General features: G+C 29.6%; 2 protein-coding genes across 6 annotated transcripts; both read right to left on the reverse strand.

Annotated features, from left to right (window-relative positions):
- Nucleotides 1-684: 684 nt before the first annotated feature.
- On the reverse strand, nucleotides 685-1,385 carry LOC105781096 (putative defensin-like protein 234). Its single transcript, XM_012605674.2, has 2 exons — nucleotides 1,286-1,385; nucleotides 685-932 (listed from the first exon to the last, which is right to left on the reverse strand). The coding sequence occupies exons 1-2, from the start codon at nucleotides 1,353-1,355 to the stop codon at nucleotides 751-753; spliced, it is 252 nt and encodes an 83-aa protein (XP_012461128.1). The 5' UTR covers nucleotides 1,356-1,385; the 3' UTR covers nucleotides 685-750.
- A 7,983-nt stretch (nucleotides 1,386-9,368) lies between these two features.
- On the reverse strand, nucleotides 9,369-23,192 carry LOC105781097 (putative defensin-like protein 234). Of its 5 annotated transcripts, XM_052627186.1 has the most exons (3): nucleotides 23,118-23,177; nucleotides 9,957-9,990; nucleotides 9,369-9,616 (listed from the first exon to the last, which is right to left on the reverse strand). In XM_052627186.1, the coding sequence occupies exons 1-3, from the start codon at nucleotides 23,151-23,153 to the stop codon at nucleotides 9,435-9,437; spliced, it is 252 nt and encodes an 83-aa protein (XP_052483146.1). In that variant the 5' UTR covers nucleotides 23,154-23,177; the 3' UTR covers nucleotides 9,369-9,434. The 5 variants fall into 5 exon arrangements, with proteins under 5 accessions (XP_052483146.1, XP_052483147.1, XP_012461126.1 ...); XM_052627187.1 differs by lacking the exons at nucleotides 9,957-9,990; nucleotides 23,118-23,177 and adding an exon at nucleotides 16,226-16,312; XM_012605672.2 differs by lacking the exon at nucleotides 23,118-23,177 and having other exon boundaries at nucleotides 9,957-10,063.
- Between the last annotated feature and the right edge of the window lie 254 nt (nucleotides 23,193-23,446).

Genomic DNA, 23,446 nt, shown 5'->3' on the forward strand with positions numbered 1-23,446 from the left:
ATTGATTTGGAAAAGAAAGCAAGACTTCAAATGTAATTAGGAAAATGGCTAAATAACTAGGGTTTTAAAACTTTAGGGGGTTGCATGTTAATTTACCCTTACTACCAAAAATAAAAGGGAATAGAGGGGAATTTGGGCTATTCAAACTCAGATATGCAAGGGGGGAGAAGCAAGCGTTTAACTATTAGGCCTAGGCCTATTTCTTATTTAGTTTCTACTCCTAACAATATATATTTTAGTGTGGTTTTTACACTAATTTGCTAAAATTAAAAAGAGAAAAATATAAGAGAGAAGTGGCTTAAACCTAAGACATCGAGGAAGTGCACTAACTACTTAACCATCAAGCCTAATTCATTTCTTAATTAATTATTTCAATTAACCCTCAAGATTTTGGGGCGTCACACTAAACCAATTGACTTAATATTAATTGGTTGAATAGGTTAATCATTTTATATTTAAATTATATATTATAAACTATTTATTAATTTAATTCATCGATAATTTATGAATTTAAACATTATTAATGTCTTAAATTCAAACCCAATGTATATCGGTTCTAAAAGTAGGTCATATTCATAGCTTAATTATGTTATTATTTATTTTAATTTTGTATTTAATGAATATTTTTGTGAATTATTTTGAAATAATGGTAAAAAGACATTGGATAATAAAACCGAGTAAAAGTATTTTTAAATTGTAGTTCTTATTTTACTATGACAACTCGTAAGTGAGGTTCAAAGAGAGTTACAATTATTGACAAACAATATAACATTGACAGAGATGTTCATTAGCAGACAAATCTTTACAAGAACACCTTTGCGCCATTGCGGAAGCTCCATACTTTGCATTAATGGCTTCAAAACATTCGAAAGCTCCATTGGGACCACATGATCCTGATATTTGCATTGTTGTTGGGCAAAACTTGGGATCCCCTACAAAGCATATTCCACTAAATTTCATCAACAAAATCACAAAACAATTAAATTTTATCATCCATTTTTTTCTCAGCCAAAGTAATATTTTATTAAAATCCCAAAAGAGAACTAACAGAAGGGTTAGTGAAACAAAAGGCAAACAAAATCCAACACCTAAAAACATCAACAACATAACGACAATAAGCACAAACACAAACACTCTAAAAAAGAACAATTTCTTTGTTTTGATTTTATTTATGTTGATCAATTCATTTCTAAAATATTGAATATAAATATACTCATCTTTTTATTCTAGTATGTGGAATCATTAATTAATCTCATTATTTTTTAATTGTAGAATAATAAAATACCTTCGGATGGAGAAAGTAAAGCTAACCAAAGAAGAGTACAAAGAATGGAGATGGCAATAGACTTCTTCATGATTTTTTTGTTTAATTTTGTGTTTTCCTAAGTATTTGATTGTGTGAATGCTTCTAAGAAATTATTATCAAATTTATAGTTGCTTTGGAAATAATATTTCTCTATATTCGGTAAGGTAAGATTTTAGAAAATTTCAGATTAATTATTTTACCATATATATTTAGTGTTTATTTGGAAATATTTTTTAAGATTTCTATAGTTATTATTTTCGTTTATTTGGTAAGGTGAGGTTTTAAAAATATAAGTATTAATTATTTCACTATATATATTTGAATGTTTATTTGGAAAATTTAATCAAGATATTTATTGTTATTTGTTTCTTATTTTATTTGATTTTAGGATTTAGGAATAATTTTTCATTAGTTTTGATTAGGTTATATGTGCTTTCTTATTATTTATGTTTTTTTTATATTTTGTTCATCTTATATATTATTGGACTAATTTGTGATTGCATTTTCTTTGTTATAGATTTGAGGAAGAATGGAAAATGGGAAGTCTGGTTGGTTTATGAAAATACAAAATTTCTATTTTAGTAATGCAAACATATTTGATACCTTTTTATACTCGAATATGAGATATAAAATAATATATTAATATGGATCTAAACCAAGATAATAGATTTATATTTGAGAGCTATTTAAAAGAAGGTAATAATAAAATTTCACATTTATCATTTGAGGCGAGTATTTGGTACCTTGTTTAGTTTATGAAAATAAAACAATTTCTTTTTCAATAATGAAAACATATTTGGTACCTTTTTTATAATGAACGTATGAGAAATAAAATAAAAAATTCTTATATTATTATGAATCTTGTAACCTTCCTTACCTGACCTAGACGTTACGATCGAATTCGAAAATTTACATCAAAAGATTATATTGGCCATCGAAATGGCCTAGTAAAAACCATTAGAGTTTACAAAACAATCTTTTTAAAACATTTGTTTACTCATGTAGAAAAACTTAGTGTGTATAAAAAAGGTAAAATTTCTTTCAAAAAACCGCTTGATTTTAATGATTACTTTGCAAAAATTGATTTCTAATTTTATATGTTTTTCAAATCTCATTTACATAATAGTGCAAATGAAAAATGATATTCGACATAGTTTTAATTAAAATCTAATTTCATGTATCATAAGTTTATTATCCAAGTTTCAAAAATCTAAACAACTATAATGCCATGCATGCCAAAATAAACCCTAAATCTAAATCTAAGTCTCATGTCACAATTCAAATAAAATAATACAGTTTTCGAATAACAAAAATTTCAATTAATAAGTATAAAATACTTTTATTTAAAATCCATCCGAGCTGAGCCCTCCGAATGCCGAGTCCGCACCTTGACCTTGAGAATTATCTGTAAAGATGGAAATTAAAGAGGGTGAGCTTTAAGAAGCTCAATGTGACTCTCTGCACAAGAAAATCAATGTAAAACAATAGACAAAACATACGAACTAACAATTCTTAGAATAATCACAATCGTACAGCAATTCAGAGTATCAGTTTTTCATATTAACATATAAGTATAATATTTTAAAATTCACAGTTTTCCATGAACATGCTTATGAATAGCAATGCAATTTCAGTTTATCCGGAAGGATCCTTCCCGACTCTACTAAACACTACAGTAAGAGTTCCCAAGAACTCATCTATCCCTATACACCGTGTTGTGGATAAACCACCACTAATTTGCAGATAAACTGTCAGTAAAAATTGTGCGTAAACCACTAATATTTTCAGATAAAATGATTACAGATGAACCGCCACTAAGTTGTGGATGAACCACTAGTGTTTGCAGATTATTAAACTGTCACTATTTCATCCGTTCATATCATCTCACCCCATGTAATGTATTATGACATGCTTGTAACAGAACAATGCATAAATAGTAGACATGCTTAACATGTATTCACTTCAACAGTAGTAGTAGACATGCTTAACATGTACTTAGTAGGACAAAAACAATAATAGCAGTAACGGTTTATCAAAATTACAGTGATAGTAGACATGTAATATTAATATATCATACAATATAACAGTAGTAATTCAATCATTAAATAACATATTCCCGAACAAAAATAACATCAGAGACTTAATTGAGTGAATAAAAACCTTAAAAATAATTCAAGGACTATATAAGGACTAAATTAAAAAATTCAAAAATTTTAGGGTGAAACTGTAAAATAGAGATCACACGGTTGTATGGCCTGACCGTGTAATAGCTTGATGTCTTGTGGAAATTGATAATTTACTATACATGAAGGACAAGGTTGTGCGACAGGCCGAGTAATGATTGAGGTCGTATGGGAGATGAACTACCCTATGATTTTCAGGGGCACATGGTCATGCGGTCAACTCGTGTAGTCTACATGTCCATGTGACTTTAAGCCTACACACAATAACCACCAATTCATGGAAAAGACTCACACACCTTTCACCATGGGTTAAATTGACGTTCCTTACAATCAATTTTGGTCCGGTTCGCCTAGACCCGTGTTTCAAATGACAACCATACAAATATTCATATGTTAAATTCAACGGTAGGGATTTCGCAAAAATCTGAAAGAAATCAGTTAAATGGATATACAAGATCTATTCATTGAGACGAAGTGTACTTATCGATTCTGGGCAAAGGTAACGAGTGTTTATTGATGATGATTCTAAATACCAATAGAAATTAAACGAACACAGAATGATTTGGTAGGGGAAAGAAAAATAATTAACAACCTAATGATGAAAAATACGGTTCAAAGATGAGGAAAAAGAAAAGAAAAAGAAGATGGAGAGAAATTTCTAATAGATTTTGAAAAGAGGCAAGATGTAGAATCTAATTAGGAAAGAATTGGTTAAATGCCTAGAGTTTGTAAACCCTAGGGGTGGCACATACAATTTACCCCAAGGCTTGCCGAATTCACAAAAATCAAAGGGGAATGAGGGGTTTGAACTTGTGACTTCTAAGAAAGGGCACTAACACTTAACCATTAAGCCTTAAGTTCATTTGTTGCTTAATTTAGACACGGAACTATACATATATTTTGGGGTGTCACAATTGGGCTATCAAAAATAATAAAAATATGAGAGGGAGGCAGCTCGAACCTAAGGTCTCTAGGAAGGGGGATTAACTCTTAACCTTTAGGCAAATAACTTTCCTTTTGAACAAATGTACAATGATAACCTAATAAATCGGGGCGTGACCACTCTCGGTTTCACAAACCCAATTCTACTAACTCGATATTTGGGATGCGACAACTCTCCCTTTTAAAAATAAAATTCGTCCCTGAAATTTCCTTGCTGACATGCCAGTTGCTTAGCCACAAAATCAGTTATCCCTTTTTTTAAACCAACCATCACACTTTCGCTACACAACTCTAATTTGAATGCAGTTCCAGGAAATACTTCTCCTTAAACCTCCAACGAGCTTCTCTTGAAAATCCTAGTCACTACCACAGGCTATCCCAAAAGACTAACTACAATAACTTCACAAACAATTTCCAAAAAGATATAAACAACTGTTATTCTTCCTGAGAGTTTGTCTACAACTTTCAGATATAACAGTAACTAAGCCAAAATCATCATCAGAGTCTCGTATTTAATTTCTTTAAATAATTTTATTTTTTAAAAGTTTGTGGCATGGTTTATCCCGAAATACCCTTTTTAAGACATGCATATAGACTCATTCAAAATTCCACAATTCAGGTTTTGAAAATTTGACTCTAATACCACCAAATGTAACATCCCTCACCCTGCCTAGACGTTACGGTCGAATTCAAAAGATCACATTGGTCACTGAAATGACCTAGTAAAAACTATCAGAGTTTATAAAATAGTCTTTTTAAAACATTTGTTTACTCAAGTAGAAAAACTTATTGTGTTTCCAAAAGGTATAGTTTCTTTCAAAAAGCTGGTTGATTTTAATGATTACTTTGCAAAAGTTGTTTTCCAATTTCATATGTTTTTTAAATCTCATTTACATAATAATGTAATTGAAAAGTTATATTTGACATAGTTTTAATTAAAAACCAGATTTCATGTATCATAAATTTACTATCCAAGTTTCAAAAATCTAAACAACTATAACTCTATGCATGCCAAAATAAACCCAAAACCTAAGTCCCATGTTAGAGTCCAAATAAAATAATACAATTTCCAAATAACAGAAATTTCAATTAATAATTCTAAAATACTTTTATTTAAAAATTATCCAAGCTAAGCCCTCCAAATGCCAAGTTCGCGCCTTAACCTTGAGGATTATCTGTAAAGATGGAAAATATAGGGGGTGAGCTTTAAGAAGCTTAGTGTGAGTCTTTTCACAAGAAAATCAGTGTAAAACAGTAGACATAGCATACGAACTAACAATTCTTAGAATAATCACAATTGTATAGCAATTCAGAGTATTGATTTTTAGGATCAACACATCAGTACAATATTTCAAAATTCACAGTTTTGCATGAACATGCTTATGAATGGCAATGCAATTTCAGTTTATCCGGAAGGATCCTACCCAACTCCGCTACACAATACAATAAGAGTTCCTAATAACTCATCCATCCCTACATGCCGCGTTGTGGATAAACCACCACTAATTTGCAGATAAACTGTCAGTAAAAATTGTGCATAAACCACAATATTTTCAGATAAAAAGATTACAGATGAACCGCCACTAAGTTGTGGATGAACCACTAGTGTTTGTAGATTATTAAACTGTCACTATTTCATCCGTTCATATCATCTTACCCCATGCAATGCATTATGACATGCTTGTAACAGAAAATTTCAGAAATAGTAGACATGCTTAACATGTATTCAGTTAAACAGTAGCAGTAGACATGCTTAATATGTACTCAATAGGGCAGAAGTAGTAATAGCAGTAACTGTTTATTAGAATTACTATGACAATAGACATGTAACATTCACATATCATACAATATAATAATAACAATTCAATCATTAAATCACAGATTCCCGAATAAACATAATATTAGAGACCGATTAGACATATATAATTATGGCTCAAATGATCTATAATTATGCTCCAACTTTTCATCTATTAATTATAAACTTATTTAGTCACGAAGTGATTCTACTATAGTATCGTGATTGAGCTTTCCCTAATTAGATATCATTACAAAAGTTACTCGACTAGTGCTCGTCCGATGACCTTGTCATAAGCATGTTACCCTTGTAGGATATACTTAATCGTTTAATCTTATTTTATCTCATGGTAACCATTACATCTTCCATCATGAAAAGTCAATTACTATCAAATAGTAATTAAGTCATTAGTCACGAAGATAAATGATTCATGGCCACGTTTACTTTTTATCTATCATGTAACGCCAATGAAAGGATATCATTTACCTATTTCTTGGACTATGAATTCCACTGTTGTGAATTACTCAACATATTGCAGAAGTCGTATACGTAATGCACTAGCTTTTAGTTCCTTATCTATTTGAATTCAGGCTTTTACTTTCATCAATGTATACGAGTCATGCATACGGAGTCCATCATCCATTTAGGATTAATGTATGCCACCCTATGAATGTCACAAGTGAATAAATGCATAAATGGATTTAGGATCTATTCTATTTAAGTCATGTCCGATGTACTGTCTGTCCAGTCAGTCACATCTATGTCTCTATCGTTTGGGAGTCATCCACTCTGATGCTCAAGAAAAATTATCTCTCCAATTGGACTTGATAAATGACAAATCGGTCTTTCATTCGATTTGCTCATTTTCGATTAGACTAAAACATTTTTAAGGTTATCTGACGATCCGATCACTTAATACCACTTAGTATTAGTTAAATATTAGATAACTAGTAAGCCAATATTTTCTTCCATTTTGCTTCGCATACAAAAACCATTGAGGACAATATAAAAAGGATATTAATGTAATTAATGGATATTATTATTAAATCAATTTGTTTGAAAAATACAAGTGTATATAGACGAAAATACAAGCAAAAAGTCATTTTAACCATTCATTTAATTTTCGTCTTTTTTAGCTCTTGAACTTACATTTTTTTGTTAAATTACTCAAAAATGGAGGGAAAAATGAACATTTGTTAACTTTGCTGGCAGTGCATACACTTAGGTTGCTATGCGGATGACATGTCAACATTTAATTACTTTTTTAAAATTTTAAAATATTGAATCTATAATTTTAATAATTTTTAATATTTAAAATAATTTTTTGATATTTTTAAATTTTAAAAAATTAATTAATGTTGATATGTCATCTATGTGGCAATCCACATGTATGCCACATCAGCAAAGTTAAAAAATAATAATATTTTCATCCATTATGAGACTAAAATGATTTATTTTATAAAGTTAGTCAAATTAGTCACTAAGCCAAATAAAAACTAATTACATTTTCATTACCATGGTGATCACAGGATTACCAAATCACAACTGGTTAGCTTCAATATAAATAAGATAAATTAAAAGAACCAAAAGCATGCTTCAATGTGATTAAATCACACACCAAATAAATTCAAGCTTTCAAAAATATGGTCAGCAAAATAATTTATTAGATTAACAGATCAAATGCATTCCTAATGGTCAAAAGAACACTGAACTTCGTAGTTACTTCTATGTGCACAACGGATTTGAAGAGCTTCGACGTCGAAGGAATCAAAGCGTGGTTCAATGCGGATCAAACAGTGCTCCAGATTATCGTTCTCTTTGGAGTCTACCACAGATCGATGCGGTACATCATCATTGCCATCACCATTTTCCTCATACTCGCCTTCGCTTGGAAACACCCATCGAAATTTTAACGAATCCGTCAAGGCTAATCCTACTCTTCTATTGATCTCTCTTTATTTGCCCGAAGATGAGCCTCTACAACTACCAACACTGACCTCCTCCGCCATGAGATAAATATATATATATATATATATATATATATATATATATAAGAGATCAAGACAATAGTACTATAAAGTTAAAAAAAAGAATATATTAAATAACTCTTCATTTTCTTATTTAAATTTTAAAATTGCACAATCTTTAGGTTTAAAATTTTAAAAAGAATATATTTTATTATCTATTTTAATTTAATTTATTGTTACATGATTTTAATATATTTATGTATATAATTTATTTTTATGTTTTAAAAACCCATAGTTATATAGACAGCATTAATCGAAAAGTAACTATATTTACTATTTGGACTAATTAATAACATTATAAAAATATAGGGCCAAATTTATATTAAAATTAAAGTATAGAGAAAAACTCTTAAATTTAGACATATTAGAGAGGGCAAACCTAAAATTTAACCATTTTGGTAAAATGCAAAAAGAGGGAGAATTATAACCTAAAAATAGAGGGAGCAAAATTCCGATTTAACCATTGTTAACATAATGTAAATAAAAATGGATGAATGGAAGGACACGTGTTAAAGCAGGAACGTCCTTTTAGACCTTCCTTTTATACATAGGTATATAGATATATAGGCAGAATATAGTCCTATGGAAACCCATTTTTATATATTAAAAACATATTATTTGATAAAAATCGGAAGACAAAAAAAACCGACCGTTAAATATTTTATAAGTTTTTAAATGAATTTTATAAAATTTTAATTATTATTTAATTATTGTCGAACTAATAATCAAACTGATTCAACAAAAGTCAATAATTTAATTATACAAAATCAATAATCCTTAATCGAGGCTAGCATCGTCGGCGGCTATGGGTAAGAATGACTGCGGCAATTCGATTTGGGGAGTCGGAAGAAACATTAGGAGATGTAACATTGAGCAAGCTGAATTATGGGCTATTTATGATGGCCTCCAATATGCATGGAAGGCAAAATGGACAAACGTCATCGCATAAATAGATTGTGTTCTTGCTATTTATACATTATTAATGTTTCAAATATAGACCCCATGTAATATCATATTCATAGCTGTTTATTTTAATTTTGCTTTTAATACAATATTTTTATGAGTTATTTTTAAATAGTAGTTAAAGAGCATTGGTTAATAAAATTGAGAAAAAGTATTTTTAAATTGTACTACTTATTTTATTATGGCAACCCGTAAATGAGGTTTAAAGATAATTACAATTATTGACAAACAATATAACATTGACAAAGATGCTCACTAGCAGACAAATCTTTACAAGAACACCTTTGCGCCATTGCGGAAGCTCCATACTTTGCATTAATGGCTTCAAAACATTCGAAAGCTCCATTGGGACCACATGATCCTGATATTTGCATTGTTGTTGGGCAAAACTTGAGATCCCCTACAAAGCATATTCCACTAAATTTCATCAACAAAACCACAAAACAATTAAAATTTATCATCTATTTTTTTCTCGACCAAAGTAATATTTTATTAAAATCCCAAAAGAGAACAGAAGGGTTAATGAAACCAAAGACAAACAAAATCCAACACCTAAAAACATCAACAACATAACGACAATAAACACAAACACAAACACTCTAAAAAAGAACAATTTCTTTATTTTGGTTTTATTTATGTTGATCAATTTCATTTCTAAAATATTGTATATAAATTTTATTCTAGAATATGGAATTATTAATTCATCTCATTGGTTATTTAATTGTAGAATAATAAAATACCTTTGGATGGAGAAAGTAAAGCTACCAGAAGAAGAGTACAAAGAATGGGAATGGCAATAGACTTCTTCATGATTTTTTGTTTAATTTTGTGTTTTCCTAAGTATTTAATTGTGTGAATGCTTCTAAGAAGTTGTTATCAAATTTATAGTTGCTTTGGAAATAATATCTCCTATATTTGGTAAGGTAAGATTTTAGAAAATATAGTATTAATTATTTCACCATATATATTTAGTGTTTATTTGGAAATATTTTTAAAAAAATTTCTATAGTTATTATTTCCTTTTATTTGGTAAGGTGAAGTTTTAAAAATATAAGTATTAATTATTTCACCATATATATTTGAGTGTTTATTTGAAAATTTTAATCAAGATATTTACAGTTTTTGTTTCTTATTTTATTTGATTTTAGGATTTAGGCCTAATTTTTTATTAGTTTTGATTAGGTTATATGGACTTTCTTATTATTTATTTTTTTAAATATTTTGTTCATCTTATATATTATTGGACTAATTTGTGATTGCATTTTTAATCGTTATAGATTTGATGAAGAATGGAAAATGGGAAGCCTATTTGGTTTATGAAAATACAACAATTTCTATTTTAGTAATGCAAACATATTTGATACCTTTTTATACTCAGAATATGATAAATAAAATAATATATTAATATGGATCTAAAACAAGATAATAGATTTATATTTAAGAGCTATTTAAAAAGAAGGTAATATTGAGAATTTCACATTTATCATTTGAGGTAAGTGTGTGATACACTGTTGGTTTATGAAAATAAAACAATTTCTCTTTTAATAATGAAAACATATTTGGTACCTTTTTTTATAATCAAAGTATGAAAAATAAAATAAAAAATTCTTATATTATTATGGGTCTTGTAACCTTCCTCAACCGACCTGGACGTTACGATCAAATTTGAAAAATTACATTGGTCATCGAAATGGCCTAGTAAAAACTATCAGAGTTTATAAAACAATCTTTTTAAAACATTTGTTTACTCATATAGAAAAAATTAGTGTGTATAAAAAAGGTACAATTTCTTTCAAAAAACCGCTTGATTTTAATGACTACTTTGCAAAAACTAATTTCTAATTTTATATGTTTTTCAAATCTCATTTACATAATAGTGCAATGGAAAAATGATATTCGACATAGTTTTAATTAAAACCAGATTTCATGTATCATAAATTTATTATCCAAGTTTCAAAAATCTAAACGACTATAATGCCATGCATGCCAAAATAAACCTTAAATCTAAGTCTCATGCCAAAATTCAAATAAAATAATACAGTTTCCAAATAACAAAAATTTCAATTAATAATTCTAAAATGCTTTTATTTAAAATCTATCTGAGCCGAGCCCTCTGAATGCGGAGTTCGCGCCCTGACTTTGAGGGTTATCTGTAAAGATGGAAATTAAAGGGGGTGAACTTTATGAAGCTCAATGTGAGTCTCTGTACAAGAAAATAAGTGTAAAACAGTAGACAAAACATACGAACTAACAATTCTTAGAATAATCACAATCGTATAGCAATTCAAAGTACCAATTTTTCATATTAACATATCAATATAATATTTTAAAATTCTCAGTTTTACATGAACATGCTTATGAATGGCAATACAATTTTAGTTTATCTGGAAGGATCCTACCCAACTCTGCTAAACACTACAGTAAGAGTTCCCAAGAACTCATCCATCCCTACACACCGTGTTGTGGATAAACCACCACTAATTTGCAGATAAACTGTTAGTAAAAATTGTTGGTAAACCACCAATATTTTTCAGATAAAAGGTTTGCAGATAAACTACCACTAAGGGCTCCTTTGGATGCCCAGTTACTATCAGTGAAGCACGTTTACCATTGATTTTGGTGCAATTGCACCACAAATACCTGTTTGGATAGCATCCAAATTTGGCTAGTGAAAATCCTCCAACACACTGGTGAGGAAATTTTGGACTGGAGGGTCAAGCACCAGTAAACAAAAAGAAAGTCAGTGGGTAATATTTTTACCACTTTATTTTTCATATGGGTGTGAAAATAAGACAATTAAGCTGTTTTAATGTTATAACTATCATTTAAATAAATACAAATATGTTAATTTATAGGATAATAAATAGAATATTAAAAGATACATTTTAATATTTTATTAAATGAATTTATAAATTCACATATTTTAATAATTTTATAAAAGTAAAATAATTTTAAAACTTTTGATATATATCAATTATAATCTAATGTCCTTAAAATTCATTTTCTATTCTCACCTCACCACTACAATTACATTTGAATCCAAACACACACTCCACCACTGTTTCTAATCTCACCATTACAGTATCCAATCTCACTACTACAGTAACTAATCTCACAGCCACCGCTGTTTTTGACCTCACCGGAGCTAAACACACCGCCCATCCAAACTAAGCCTAAGTTTTGGATGAACCACCAGTGTTTGCATATTAATAAATTATCACTACTTCCTCCGTTCATATCATCTTACCCCATGCAATGCATTATGACATGCTTGTAATAGAACAATGCATAAATAGTAGACTTGCTTAACATATATTCACTTCAACACAAGTAGTAGACATGCTTAACATGTACTTAGTAAGACAAAAGCAATAACAACAGTAACGGTTTATCAAAATTACAGTGATAGTAGACATGTAATATTAATATATCATACAATATAACAGTAGCAATTCAGTCCTTAAATCACATATTCCCGAATAAAAATAACATCAGAGACTTAATTGAGTGAATAAAAACTCCAAAAATAATTCAAGGACTATATAAGGAATAAATTGAACAATTCATAAATTTTAGGGTAAAATTGTAAAATAGAGACCACACGGCCGTGTGGCCTAACTGTGTAACAGCTTGTTATCTTGTGGAAAATGATGATTTACTCTACAGGAAGGACATAGTTGTGTGGCAGGCTATGTAACAGTTATTCTTCCTGAGAGTTTGTCTATAGCTTTTAGATATAACAGTAACTAAGCCAAGATCATCAATAGAGTCTCAGATTTAATTTCTTTAAATAATTTTATTTTTCAAAATTTTGTGGCATGGTTTATCTTGAAATACCCTTTTTAAGGCTTGCTTGAAGACTCATTCAAAATTTCACAATTCGGGTTTTGAAAAACTTGGCTCTAATACCACCAAATATAACATCTCTCACCCGGCCTAGACGTTACGGTCGAATTCAGAAGATCACATTGGTCACCGAAATGACCTAGTAAAAACTATCAGAGTTTATAAAAGTCTTTTTCAAACATTTGTTTACTCAAGTAGAAAAACTTATTGTGTTTCCAAAAGGTATAGTTTCTTTCAAAAAACTAGTTGATTTTAATGATTACTTTGCAAAAGATGATTTCCAATTTTATATGTTTTAAAATCTTATTTACATAATAATGTAATTGAAAAGTTATATTTGACATAGTTTTAATTAAAAACCAGATTTCATGTACCATAAATTTATTATCCAAGTTTCAAAAATAAACCCAAAACCTAAGTCCAATGCCACAGTTCAAATAAAACAATACAATTTCCAAATAACAAAAATTTCAATTAATAATTCTAAAATACTTTTATTTAACAATTATCCAAGCTGAGCCCTCCGAATGCCAAGTTCGCGCCCTAACCTTGAGGATTATCTGTAAAGATGGAAATTAAAAGGGGTGAGCTTTAAGAAGCTCAATGTGAGTCTGTTCACAAGAAAATCAGTGTAAAATAGCAGACAAAGCATACGAACTAACAATTCTTAGATTAATCATAATCGTATAGCAATTCAGTGTATCAATTGTTAGGATCAACACATCAGTATAATATTTCAAAATTCACAGTTTTGGATGAACTTGCTTATGAATGACAATGCAATTTTAGTTTATCCGGAAGGATCCTACCCAACTCCTCTACACAGTACAGTAAGAGTTCCCAATAACTCATCCATCCTTACATGTTGCGTTGTGGATAAACCACCACTAATTTGTAGATAAACTGCCTGTAAAAATTGTGGGTAAACCACTAATATTTTTAGATAAAAAGATTACAGATGAACCGAAACTAAGTTGTGGATGAACCACTAGTGTTTACAGAATATTAAACTGTCGCTATTTCATCCGTTCATATCACCTCACCCTATGCAATGCATTATGACATGCTTGTAACAGAAAAGTTCAGAAATAGTTGACATGGATAACATGTATTCAGTTAAACAGTAGCAGTAGACATGCTTAATATGCACTCAATAGGGCAGAAGTAGTAATAGCAGCAACAAGTTATTAGAATTACTTTGACAATAGACATGTAACATTCACATATCATACAATATAATAATAGCAATTCAGTCATTAAATCATAGATTCCCGAATAAACATAATATTAGAGACCGATTAGACATATATAATTAGGGTTCAAATGATCTATAATTATGTTCTAACTTTTCACCTATTAATTATAAACTCATTCAGTCACGAAGTCATTCCACTATAGTATCGTGATTGAGCTCTACCTAATTAGATATCATTACAAAAGTTATTCGATCAGTGCTCGTCCAATGACCTTGTCATAAGCATGTTACCCTTGTAAGATATACTTAATCTTTTTGGGATAAATTCGTTCTCCTAGTATAATATTATTTTATCTCATGGTAACCATTACATCTTCCATCATGAAAAGTCAATTACTACAAATAGTAATTAAGTCATTAATCACGAAGACAAATGATTCATGGCCAGGTTTACTTTTCATTTATCATGTAACGCCAGTGAAAGTATATCATTTACCTATTTCTTGGACTATGAATTTCACAATTGTGAATTACTGAGCATACTGCAGAAGTCGTATACCTAATGCACTAGCTTTTAGTTCCTTATCTATTTGAATTCAGGCTGTTACTTACATCAATGTATACGAGTCATGCATAAAGAGTCTATTGTCCATTTAGGATTAATGTATGCCACCCTATGAACGTCACAAGTGAATAAATGCATAAATGGATTCATTATCTATTCTATTTATGTCCTGTCCGATGTATTGTCAGTCTAGTCAGTCACATCTATGTCTCTATCTTTTGGGAGTCATCCACTGTGACGCTCAAGAAAAATCATCTCTCCAATTAGGCTTGATAAATGACATATTAGTCTTTCAATCGATTTGCTCATTTTCGATTAGACTAAAAACTTTTTTAAGGTCAACTAACGATCCGATCACTTTATACCGCTTAGTATTAGTTAAACATTAAATAACTAGTGAGCCAATATTTTCTTCCATCTTGCTTTGCATTAAAAAAACCATTGAGGACAATATACAAATGGTATTAATGTAATTAATAGATATTATTATTAAATCAATTTTTTGAAAAATACAAGTGTATATAGACAAAAATACAAGCAAAAAGTCATTTTAACCATTCATTTAATTTTCGTCTTTTTAGCTCTTGAACTTACATTTTTGTTAAATTACTCAAAATGGAGGAAAAATTAACATTTGTTAACTTTTTCCTATTTATACATTATTAATGTTTCAAATACTGAGACCCAATGTAATATCATATTCATAGCTATTTATTTTTATTTTGCTTTTAATACAATATTTTTATGAATTATTTTTAAATAGTAGTTAAAGAGCATTGGATAATAAAACTAAGAAAAAATATTTTTAAATTGTACTACTTATTTTATTATGGCAACTCGTAACTGAGGTTTAAAGATAATTACAATTATTGACAAACAATATAACATTGACAAAGATGTTCATTAGCAGACAAATCTTTACAAGAACACCTTTGAGCCATTGCGGAAGCTCCATACTTTGCATTAATGGCTTCAAAACATTCGAAAGCTCCATTGGGACCACATGATCCTGATATTTGCATTGTTGTTGGGCAAAACTTGGGATCCCCTACAAAGCATATTCCACTAAATTTCATCAACTAAATCACAAAATAATTAAAATTTATCATCAATTTTTTTCTCAGCCAAAGTAATATTTTATTAAAATCCCAAAAGAGAACTAACAGAAGGGTTAGTGAAACCAAAGGCAAAGAAAATCCAACACCTAAAAACATCAACAACATAACGACAATAAACACAAACACGTACACTTTAAAAAAGAAAAATTTCTTTGTGTTGGTTTTATTTATGTTGATCAATTTTATTTCTAAATTATTGAATATACATATACTTATCTTTTTATTCTAGAATGTGGAAGCATTAATTCATCTCATTGTTTTTGAATTGTAGAATAATAAAGATACCTTTGGATGGAGAAAGTAAAGCAAAAAGAAGAGTACAAAGAATGGGAATGGCAATAGGCTTCTTCATGATTTTTGTTTAATTTTGTGTTTTCCTAGTATTTAATTGTGTGAGTGCTTCTAAAAATTATTATCAAATTTATAGTTGCTTTGGAAATAATATCTCCTATATTTGGTAAGGTAAGAATTTAGAAAATATCAAGATTAATTATTTCACCATATACATTTAGTGTTTATGTGGAAATATTTTTTGAAGATTTCTATAGTTATTATTTTCCTTTGTTTGGTAAGGTGAAGTTTGAAAAATATAAATATTAATTATTTCACCATATATATTTGATTGTTTATTTGGAAAATTTAATCATGATATTTATAGTTATTTGTTTCAAATTTTATTTGATTTTAGGATTTAGGCCTAATTTTTCATTAGTTTTAATTAGGTTATATGGACTTTCTTATTATTTATGTTTTTCTTTTATATTTTGTTCATCGTATATATTATTGGACTAATTTGTGATTGCATTTTTATTCGTTATAGATTTGATGAAGAATGGAAAATGGGAAGCCTGTTTGGTTTATGAAAAATACGACAATTTCTATTTCAGAATGCAAACATATTTGATACCTTTTTATACTCGAATATGATAAATAAAATAATATATTAATATGGACCGAAACCAAGATAATAAATTTATATTTAAGAGCTATTTAAAAGAAGGTAATATTGAGAATTTCACATTTATCATTTGAGGTGAGTGTGGTACATTGTTTGGTTTATGAAAATAAAACAATTTCCTTTTCAATAATGAAGACATATTTGATACCTTTTTTTATGATCAAAGTATGAGAAATAAAATAAAAAATTTCTTATATTATTATGAATCTTGTAACCTTCCTCACCCAATCTAGACGTTACGATCGAATTCGAAAGATCACATTGGCCATCGAAAATGACTTAGTAAATACTATCAGAGTTTATAAAACAATCTTTTTAAAACATTTGTTTACTCATGTAGAAAAACTTAGTGTGTATAAAAAGGTACAATTTCTTTAAAAAACCGATTGATTTTAATGATTACTTTGCAAAATTGATTTATAATTTTATATGTTTTTCAAATCTCATTTACGTAATAGTGTAACGGAAAATGATATTCGACATAGTTTTAATTAAAACTAGATTTCATGTATCATAAATTTATTATCCAAGTATCAAAAATCTAAACAAATATAATGCCATGCATGCAAAAATAAACACTAAATTTAAGTCTCGTGGCACAATTCAAATAAAATAATACAATTTCTGAATAACAAAAATTTAATTAATAAGTCTAATATAATTTTATTTAAAATCTATTCGAGCCAAGCCCTTCGAATGCCGAGTCCGCGCCTTGACCTTGAGGATTATCTGTAAAGATGGAAATTAAAAGGGGTGAGCTTTAAAAAGCTCAATGCGAGTCTCTGCGCAAGAAAATCAGTGTTAAACAGTAGACAAAACATACGAACTAGCAAGTCTTAGAATAATCACAATCGTATAGAAATTCAGAGTATCAGTTTTTCATATTAACATATCAGTATAATATTTCAAAATTCACAGTTTTGGATGAACATGCTTATGCATGGCAATGCAATTTCAGTTTATACGGAAGAATCCTACCCATCTCTGCTAAACACTATAGTAAGAGTTCCCAAGAACTCTTCCATCCCAACGCACCGCGTTGTGGATAAACCACCACTAATTTGCAGATAAACTGCCAGTAAAAATTGTTGGTAAACCACAACTATTTTTCAGATAAAAGGTTTGCAGATAAACTACTACTAAGTTGTGGATGAACACCAGTGTTTGCATATTATTAAACTATCACTACTTCCTCTGTTCATATCATCTCACCCCATGCAATGCATTATGACATGCTTGTAATAGAACAATGCATAAATAGTAGACACGCTTAACATGTACTTAGTAGGACAAAAGCAATAATAACAGTAACGGTTTATCAAAATTACAGTGATAGTAGACGTGTAATATTAATAAATCATACAATATAACAGTAGCAATTCAGTCATTAAATCACATATTCTCGAATAAAAATAACATCAGAGACTTAATTGAGTGAATAAAAACTCCAAAAATAATTCAAGGACTATATAGGGACTAAATTGAACAATTCATAAATTTTAGGGTAAAACCGTAAAATAGAGATCATACGGCCGTGTGGCTTGACCGTGTAACAGCTTGATGTCTTCTGGAAAATGATAATTTACTCTACAAGAAGGACACGGTTGTGTGGCAGGCTGTGTAATAGATTGAGGTCGTATGGAAGACGAACTACCTTATGATTTTCAGGGGCACAGTATCGTGCAGTCAACCCGTTTAGTCTACATGCCCATATAAGAGGCCGTGTGACTTTAAACCTACACACAATAACCATCGATTCATGGAAAAGACACACAAACCTCTCACCACTGGTTTGATTGACGTTCCTTACAATCAATTTTGGTCCGATTCGCCTAGACCAGTGTTTCAAATGAAAACCATACAAATATTCATATGTTAAATTCAATGGTAGGGATTTTGCAAAAATCTGAAAGAAATCGGTTAAATGGATATACGAGATCTGTTCATTGAGACGAAGTGTACTTATCGATTCTTGGAAAAGGTAACGAGTGTTTATTGATAATGATTCTAAAAACCAATAGAACTTAAACGAACAAAGAATGATTTGGTAGGGGAAAGAAAAATAATTAATAGCCTAATGATGAAAAATACAGTTTAAAGATGAGGAAAAAGAAAAGAAAAAGATGGAGAGCAATTTCTATTAAAATTTGAAAAGAGGCAAGATTTAGAACCTAATTAGGAAAGAATTGGTTAAATACCTAGAGTTTGTAAACCCTCGGGGTGGCACATATAAGTTACCCCAAGGCTTGTCGAATTCACAAAAATCAAAGGGGAATGAGAGGCTTGAACTTGAAACTTCTAAGAAAAGGCACTAACACTTAACCATTAAGCCTTAAGTTCATTTCTTGCTTAATTTAGACACTGAACTATACATGTATTTTGGGGTGTGACAACTGGGTTGTCAAAAATAATAAAAATATAAGAGGGAGGCGACTCGAACCTAAGATCTATAGGAAGGGGGATTAACTCTTAACCTTTAGGCAAATAACTTTCTTTTTCAACAAATGTACAACGATAACCTTATAAACCGGGGCGTGACCACACTCGATTTGACAAACCTAATTCTACTAACTCGATATTTGGGATGTGATAACTCTCCCTTCTAAAAATAAAATTCGTCCCTTAAATGTCCTTATTGACATGCCAATTGCTTAGCCACAAAATCCGTTATCCCTTTTTTTAAACCAACCATCATGCTTTCGCTACACATCTCTAATTTCAATGCAGTTCTAGGAAATACTTCTCCTTAAACCTCCAACGAGCTTCTCTTGAAAATCCTAGTCACTACCACAGGTTATCCCAAAGGACTAACTACAATAACTTCACAAACAATTTCCATAAATATACAAAAAATAGTTATTCTTCCTGAGAGTTTGTCTACAGCTTTTAGATATAACAGTAACTAAGCCAGGATCATCATCAGAGTCTCAGATTTAATTTCTTTAAATAATTTTATTTTCAAAAGTTTGTGGCATGGTTTATCCCGAAATACCCTTTCTAAGACATGCATGTAGTCTCATTCAAAATTCCAAAAGTTGGGTTTTGAAAAATTTGACTCTAATACCACAAAATGTAACATCCCTCACCCGGCCTAGATGTTACGGTCGAATTCAGAAGATCACATTGGTCACCGAAATGACCTAGTAAAAACTATCAGAGTTTATAAAATAGCCTTTTTAAAACATTTGTTTACTCAAGTAGAAAAACTTATTGTGTCCAAAAGGTTTAGTTTCTTTCAAAAAGCCGGTTGATTTTAATGATTACTTTGCAAAAGTTGACTTCCAATTTTATATGTTTTTAAATCTCATTTACATAATAATATAATTAAAAAGTTATATTTGACATAGTTTTAATTAAAAACCAGATTTCATGTATCATAAATTTATTATCCAAGTTTCAAAAATCTAAACAACTATAACTCTATGCATGCCAAAATAAACCCAAAACCTAAGTCCCATGTCAAAGTTCAAATAAAATATTACAATTTCCAAATAACAGAAATTTCAATTAATAATTCTAAAATACTTTTATTTAAAAATTATCCAAGCTGAGCCCTCCGAATGCCAAGTTCGCGCCTTAACCTTGAGGATTATCTGTAAAGATGCAAATTAAAGGGGGTGAGCTTTAAGAAGCTCAATGTGAGTCTGTTCATAAGAAAATCAGTGTAAAACAGCAGACAAAGCATACGAACTAAAAATTCTTAGAATAATCACAATCGTATAGCAATTCAGAGTATCAATTTTTAGGATCAACACATCAGTATAATATTTCAAAATTCACAATTTTGGATGAACATGCTTATGAATGACAATGCAATTTCAGTTTATCCGGAAGGATCCCCAACTCCGTTACACACTACGGTAAGAGTTCCCAATAATTTATCCATCCCTACATGCCGCGTTGTGGATAAACCACCACTAATTTGCAGATAAACTGTCAGTAAAAATTATGGGTAAACCACTAATATTTTCAAATGAAAAGATTATAGATGAACCAACACTAAGTTGTGGATGAACCACTAGTGTTTGCTAATTATTAAACTGTCACTATATCATCCGTTCATATCATCTTACCCCATGCAATGCATTATGACATGCTTGTAACAGAAAAGTTTAGAAATAGTAGACATGCTTAACATGTATTCAGTTAAACAGTAGCAGTAGACATGCTCAATATGTACTCAATAGGGCAGAAGTAGTAATAGCAGTAACAGTTTATTAGAATTACTGTGACAATAGACATGTAACATTCACATATCATACAATATAATAATAGCATTTCAGTCATTAGATCACAGATTCCCGAATAAACATAATATCAGGGACCAATTAGACATATATAATTCGGGCTCAAATGATCTATAAATATGTTCCAACTTTTCACCTATTAATTATAAACTCATTTAGTCACGAAGTCATTCCACTATAGTATCGTGATTGAGCTCTCCCTAATTAGATATCATTACAAAAGTTACTTGATCAGTGCTCGTCCAATGACCTTGTCAAAAGCATGCTACCCTCGTAGGATATACTTAATCTTTTTGAGATAAATTTATTCTCCTAGGATAATATTATTTTATCTCTTGGTAACCATTACATCTTCTTTCATGAAAGGTCAATTACTATCAAATAGTAATTAAGTCATTAATCACGAAGACAAATGATTCATGGCCAGGTTTACTTTTCATTTATATGCCAATGAAAGTATATCATTTACCTATTTCTTGGACTATGAATTCTACAATTGTGAATTACTCAACATACTACAGAAGTCGTATACCTAATGCACTAGCTTTTAGTTCCTTATCTATTTGAATTCAGGCTGTTACTTACATCAATGTATACGAGTCATGCATAAGGAGTCTATTGTCCATTTAGGATTAATGTATGCCACCCTATGAATGTCACAAGTGAATAAATGTATAAATGGATTCATTATCTATTCTATTTATGTCATGTCCGATGTATTGTCAGTCTAGTCAGTCACATCTATTCTCTATCTTTTGGGAGTCATCCACTGTGATGCTCAAGAAAAATCATCTCTCGAATTGGGCTTGATAGATGACATATCAGTCTTTCAATCGATTTGCTCATTTTCGATTAGACTAAAAACTTTTTTAAGGTCATCTAACGATCCGATCACTTTATACCGCTTAGTATAGTTAAACATTAAATAACTAGTGAGCCAATATTTTCTTCCATTTTGCTTTGCATTAAAAAAACCATTGAGGACAATATACAAAGGGTATTAATGTAATTAATAGATATTATTATTAAATCAATTTTTTCTGAAAAATACAAGTGTATATAGACGAAAATACAAGCAAAAAGTCATTTTAACCATTCATTTAATTTTCGTCTTTTTAGCTCTTGAGCTTACATTTTTGTTAAATTACTCAAAATGGAGGGAAAAATTAACATTTGTTAAATTTTTCTATTTATACATTATTAATGTTTCAAATATGAGACCCAATGTAATATCATGTTCATAGTTGTTTATTTTAATTTTGCATTTAATACAATATTTTTATGAATTATTTTTAAATAGTAGTTAAAGAGCATTGGATAATAAAACTGAGAAAAAGAATTTTTAAATTTTACTACTTATTTTATTATGGCAACTCTTAAATGAGGTTACAGATAATTACAATTATTGACAAACAATATAACATTGACAAAGATGCTCATTAGCAGACAAATCTTTACAAGAACACCTTTGTGCCATTGCGGAAGCTCCATACTTTGCATTAATGGCTTCAAAACATTCGAAAGCTCCATTGGGACCACATGATCCTGATATTTGCATTGTTGTTGGGCAAAACTTGGGATCCCCTACAAAGCATATTTCACTAAATTTCATCAACAAAATCACAAAACAATTAAATTTTATCATCCATTTTTTTCTCGGCCAAAGTAATATTTTATTAAAATCCCAAAGAGAACTAACAGAAGGGTTAGTGAAACCAAAGACAAACAAAATCCAACACCTAAAAACATCAACAACATAACGACAATAAACACAAACACAAACACTCTAAAAAAGAAAAATTTCTTTGTTTTGGTTTTATTTATGTTGATCAATTTCATTTCTAAAATATTGAAATTAAATATACTTATCTTTTATTCTAGAATGTGGAATCATTAATTTATCTCATTGTTTTTTGAATTGTAGAATAATAAAAATACCTTTGGATGGAGAAAGTAAAGCTAATGTAAGAATAGTACAAAGAATGGGAATGGCAATAGACTTCTTCATGATTTTTTTGTTTAATTTTGTGTTTGCCTAAGTATTTAATTGTGTGAATGCTTCTAAGAAATTATTATCAAATTTATAGTTGCTTTGGAAATAATATCTCCTATATTTGATAAGGTAAGATTTTAGAAAATATCAGATTAATTATTTCAACATATATATTTAGTGTTTATTTGGAAATATTTTTTAAGATTTTTATAGTTAGTATTTTCCTTTATTTGGTAAGGTGAGGTTTTAAAAATATAAATATTAATTTTTTACCATATATATTTGAGTGTTTATTTGGAAATTTTAAT

The sequence above is a fragment of the Gossypium raimondii genome, chromosome 13 (assembly GCF_025698545.1).
Source record: "Gossypium raimondii isolate GPD5lz chromosome 13, ASM2569854v1, whole genome shotgun sequence".
Classification (NCBI taxonomy): domain Eukaryota; kingdom Viridiplantae; phylum Streptophyta; class Magnoliopsida; order Malvales; family Malvaceae; genus Gossypium; species Gossypium raimondii.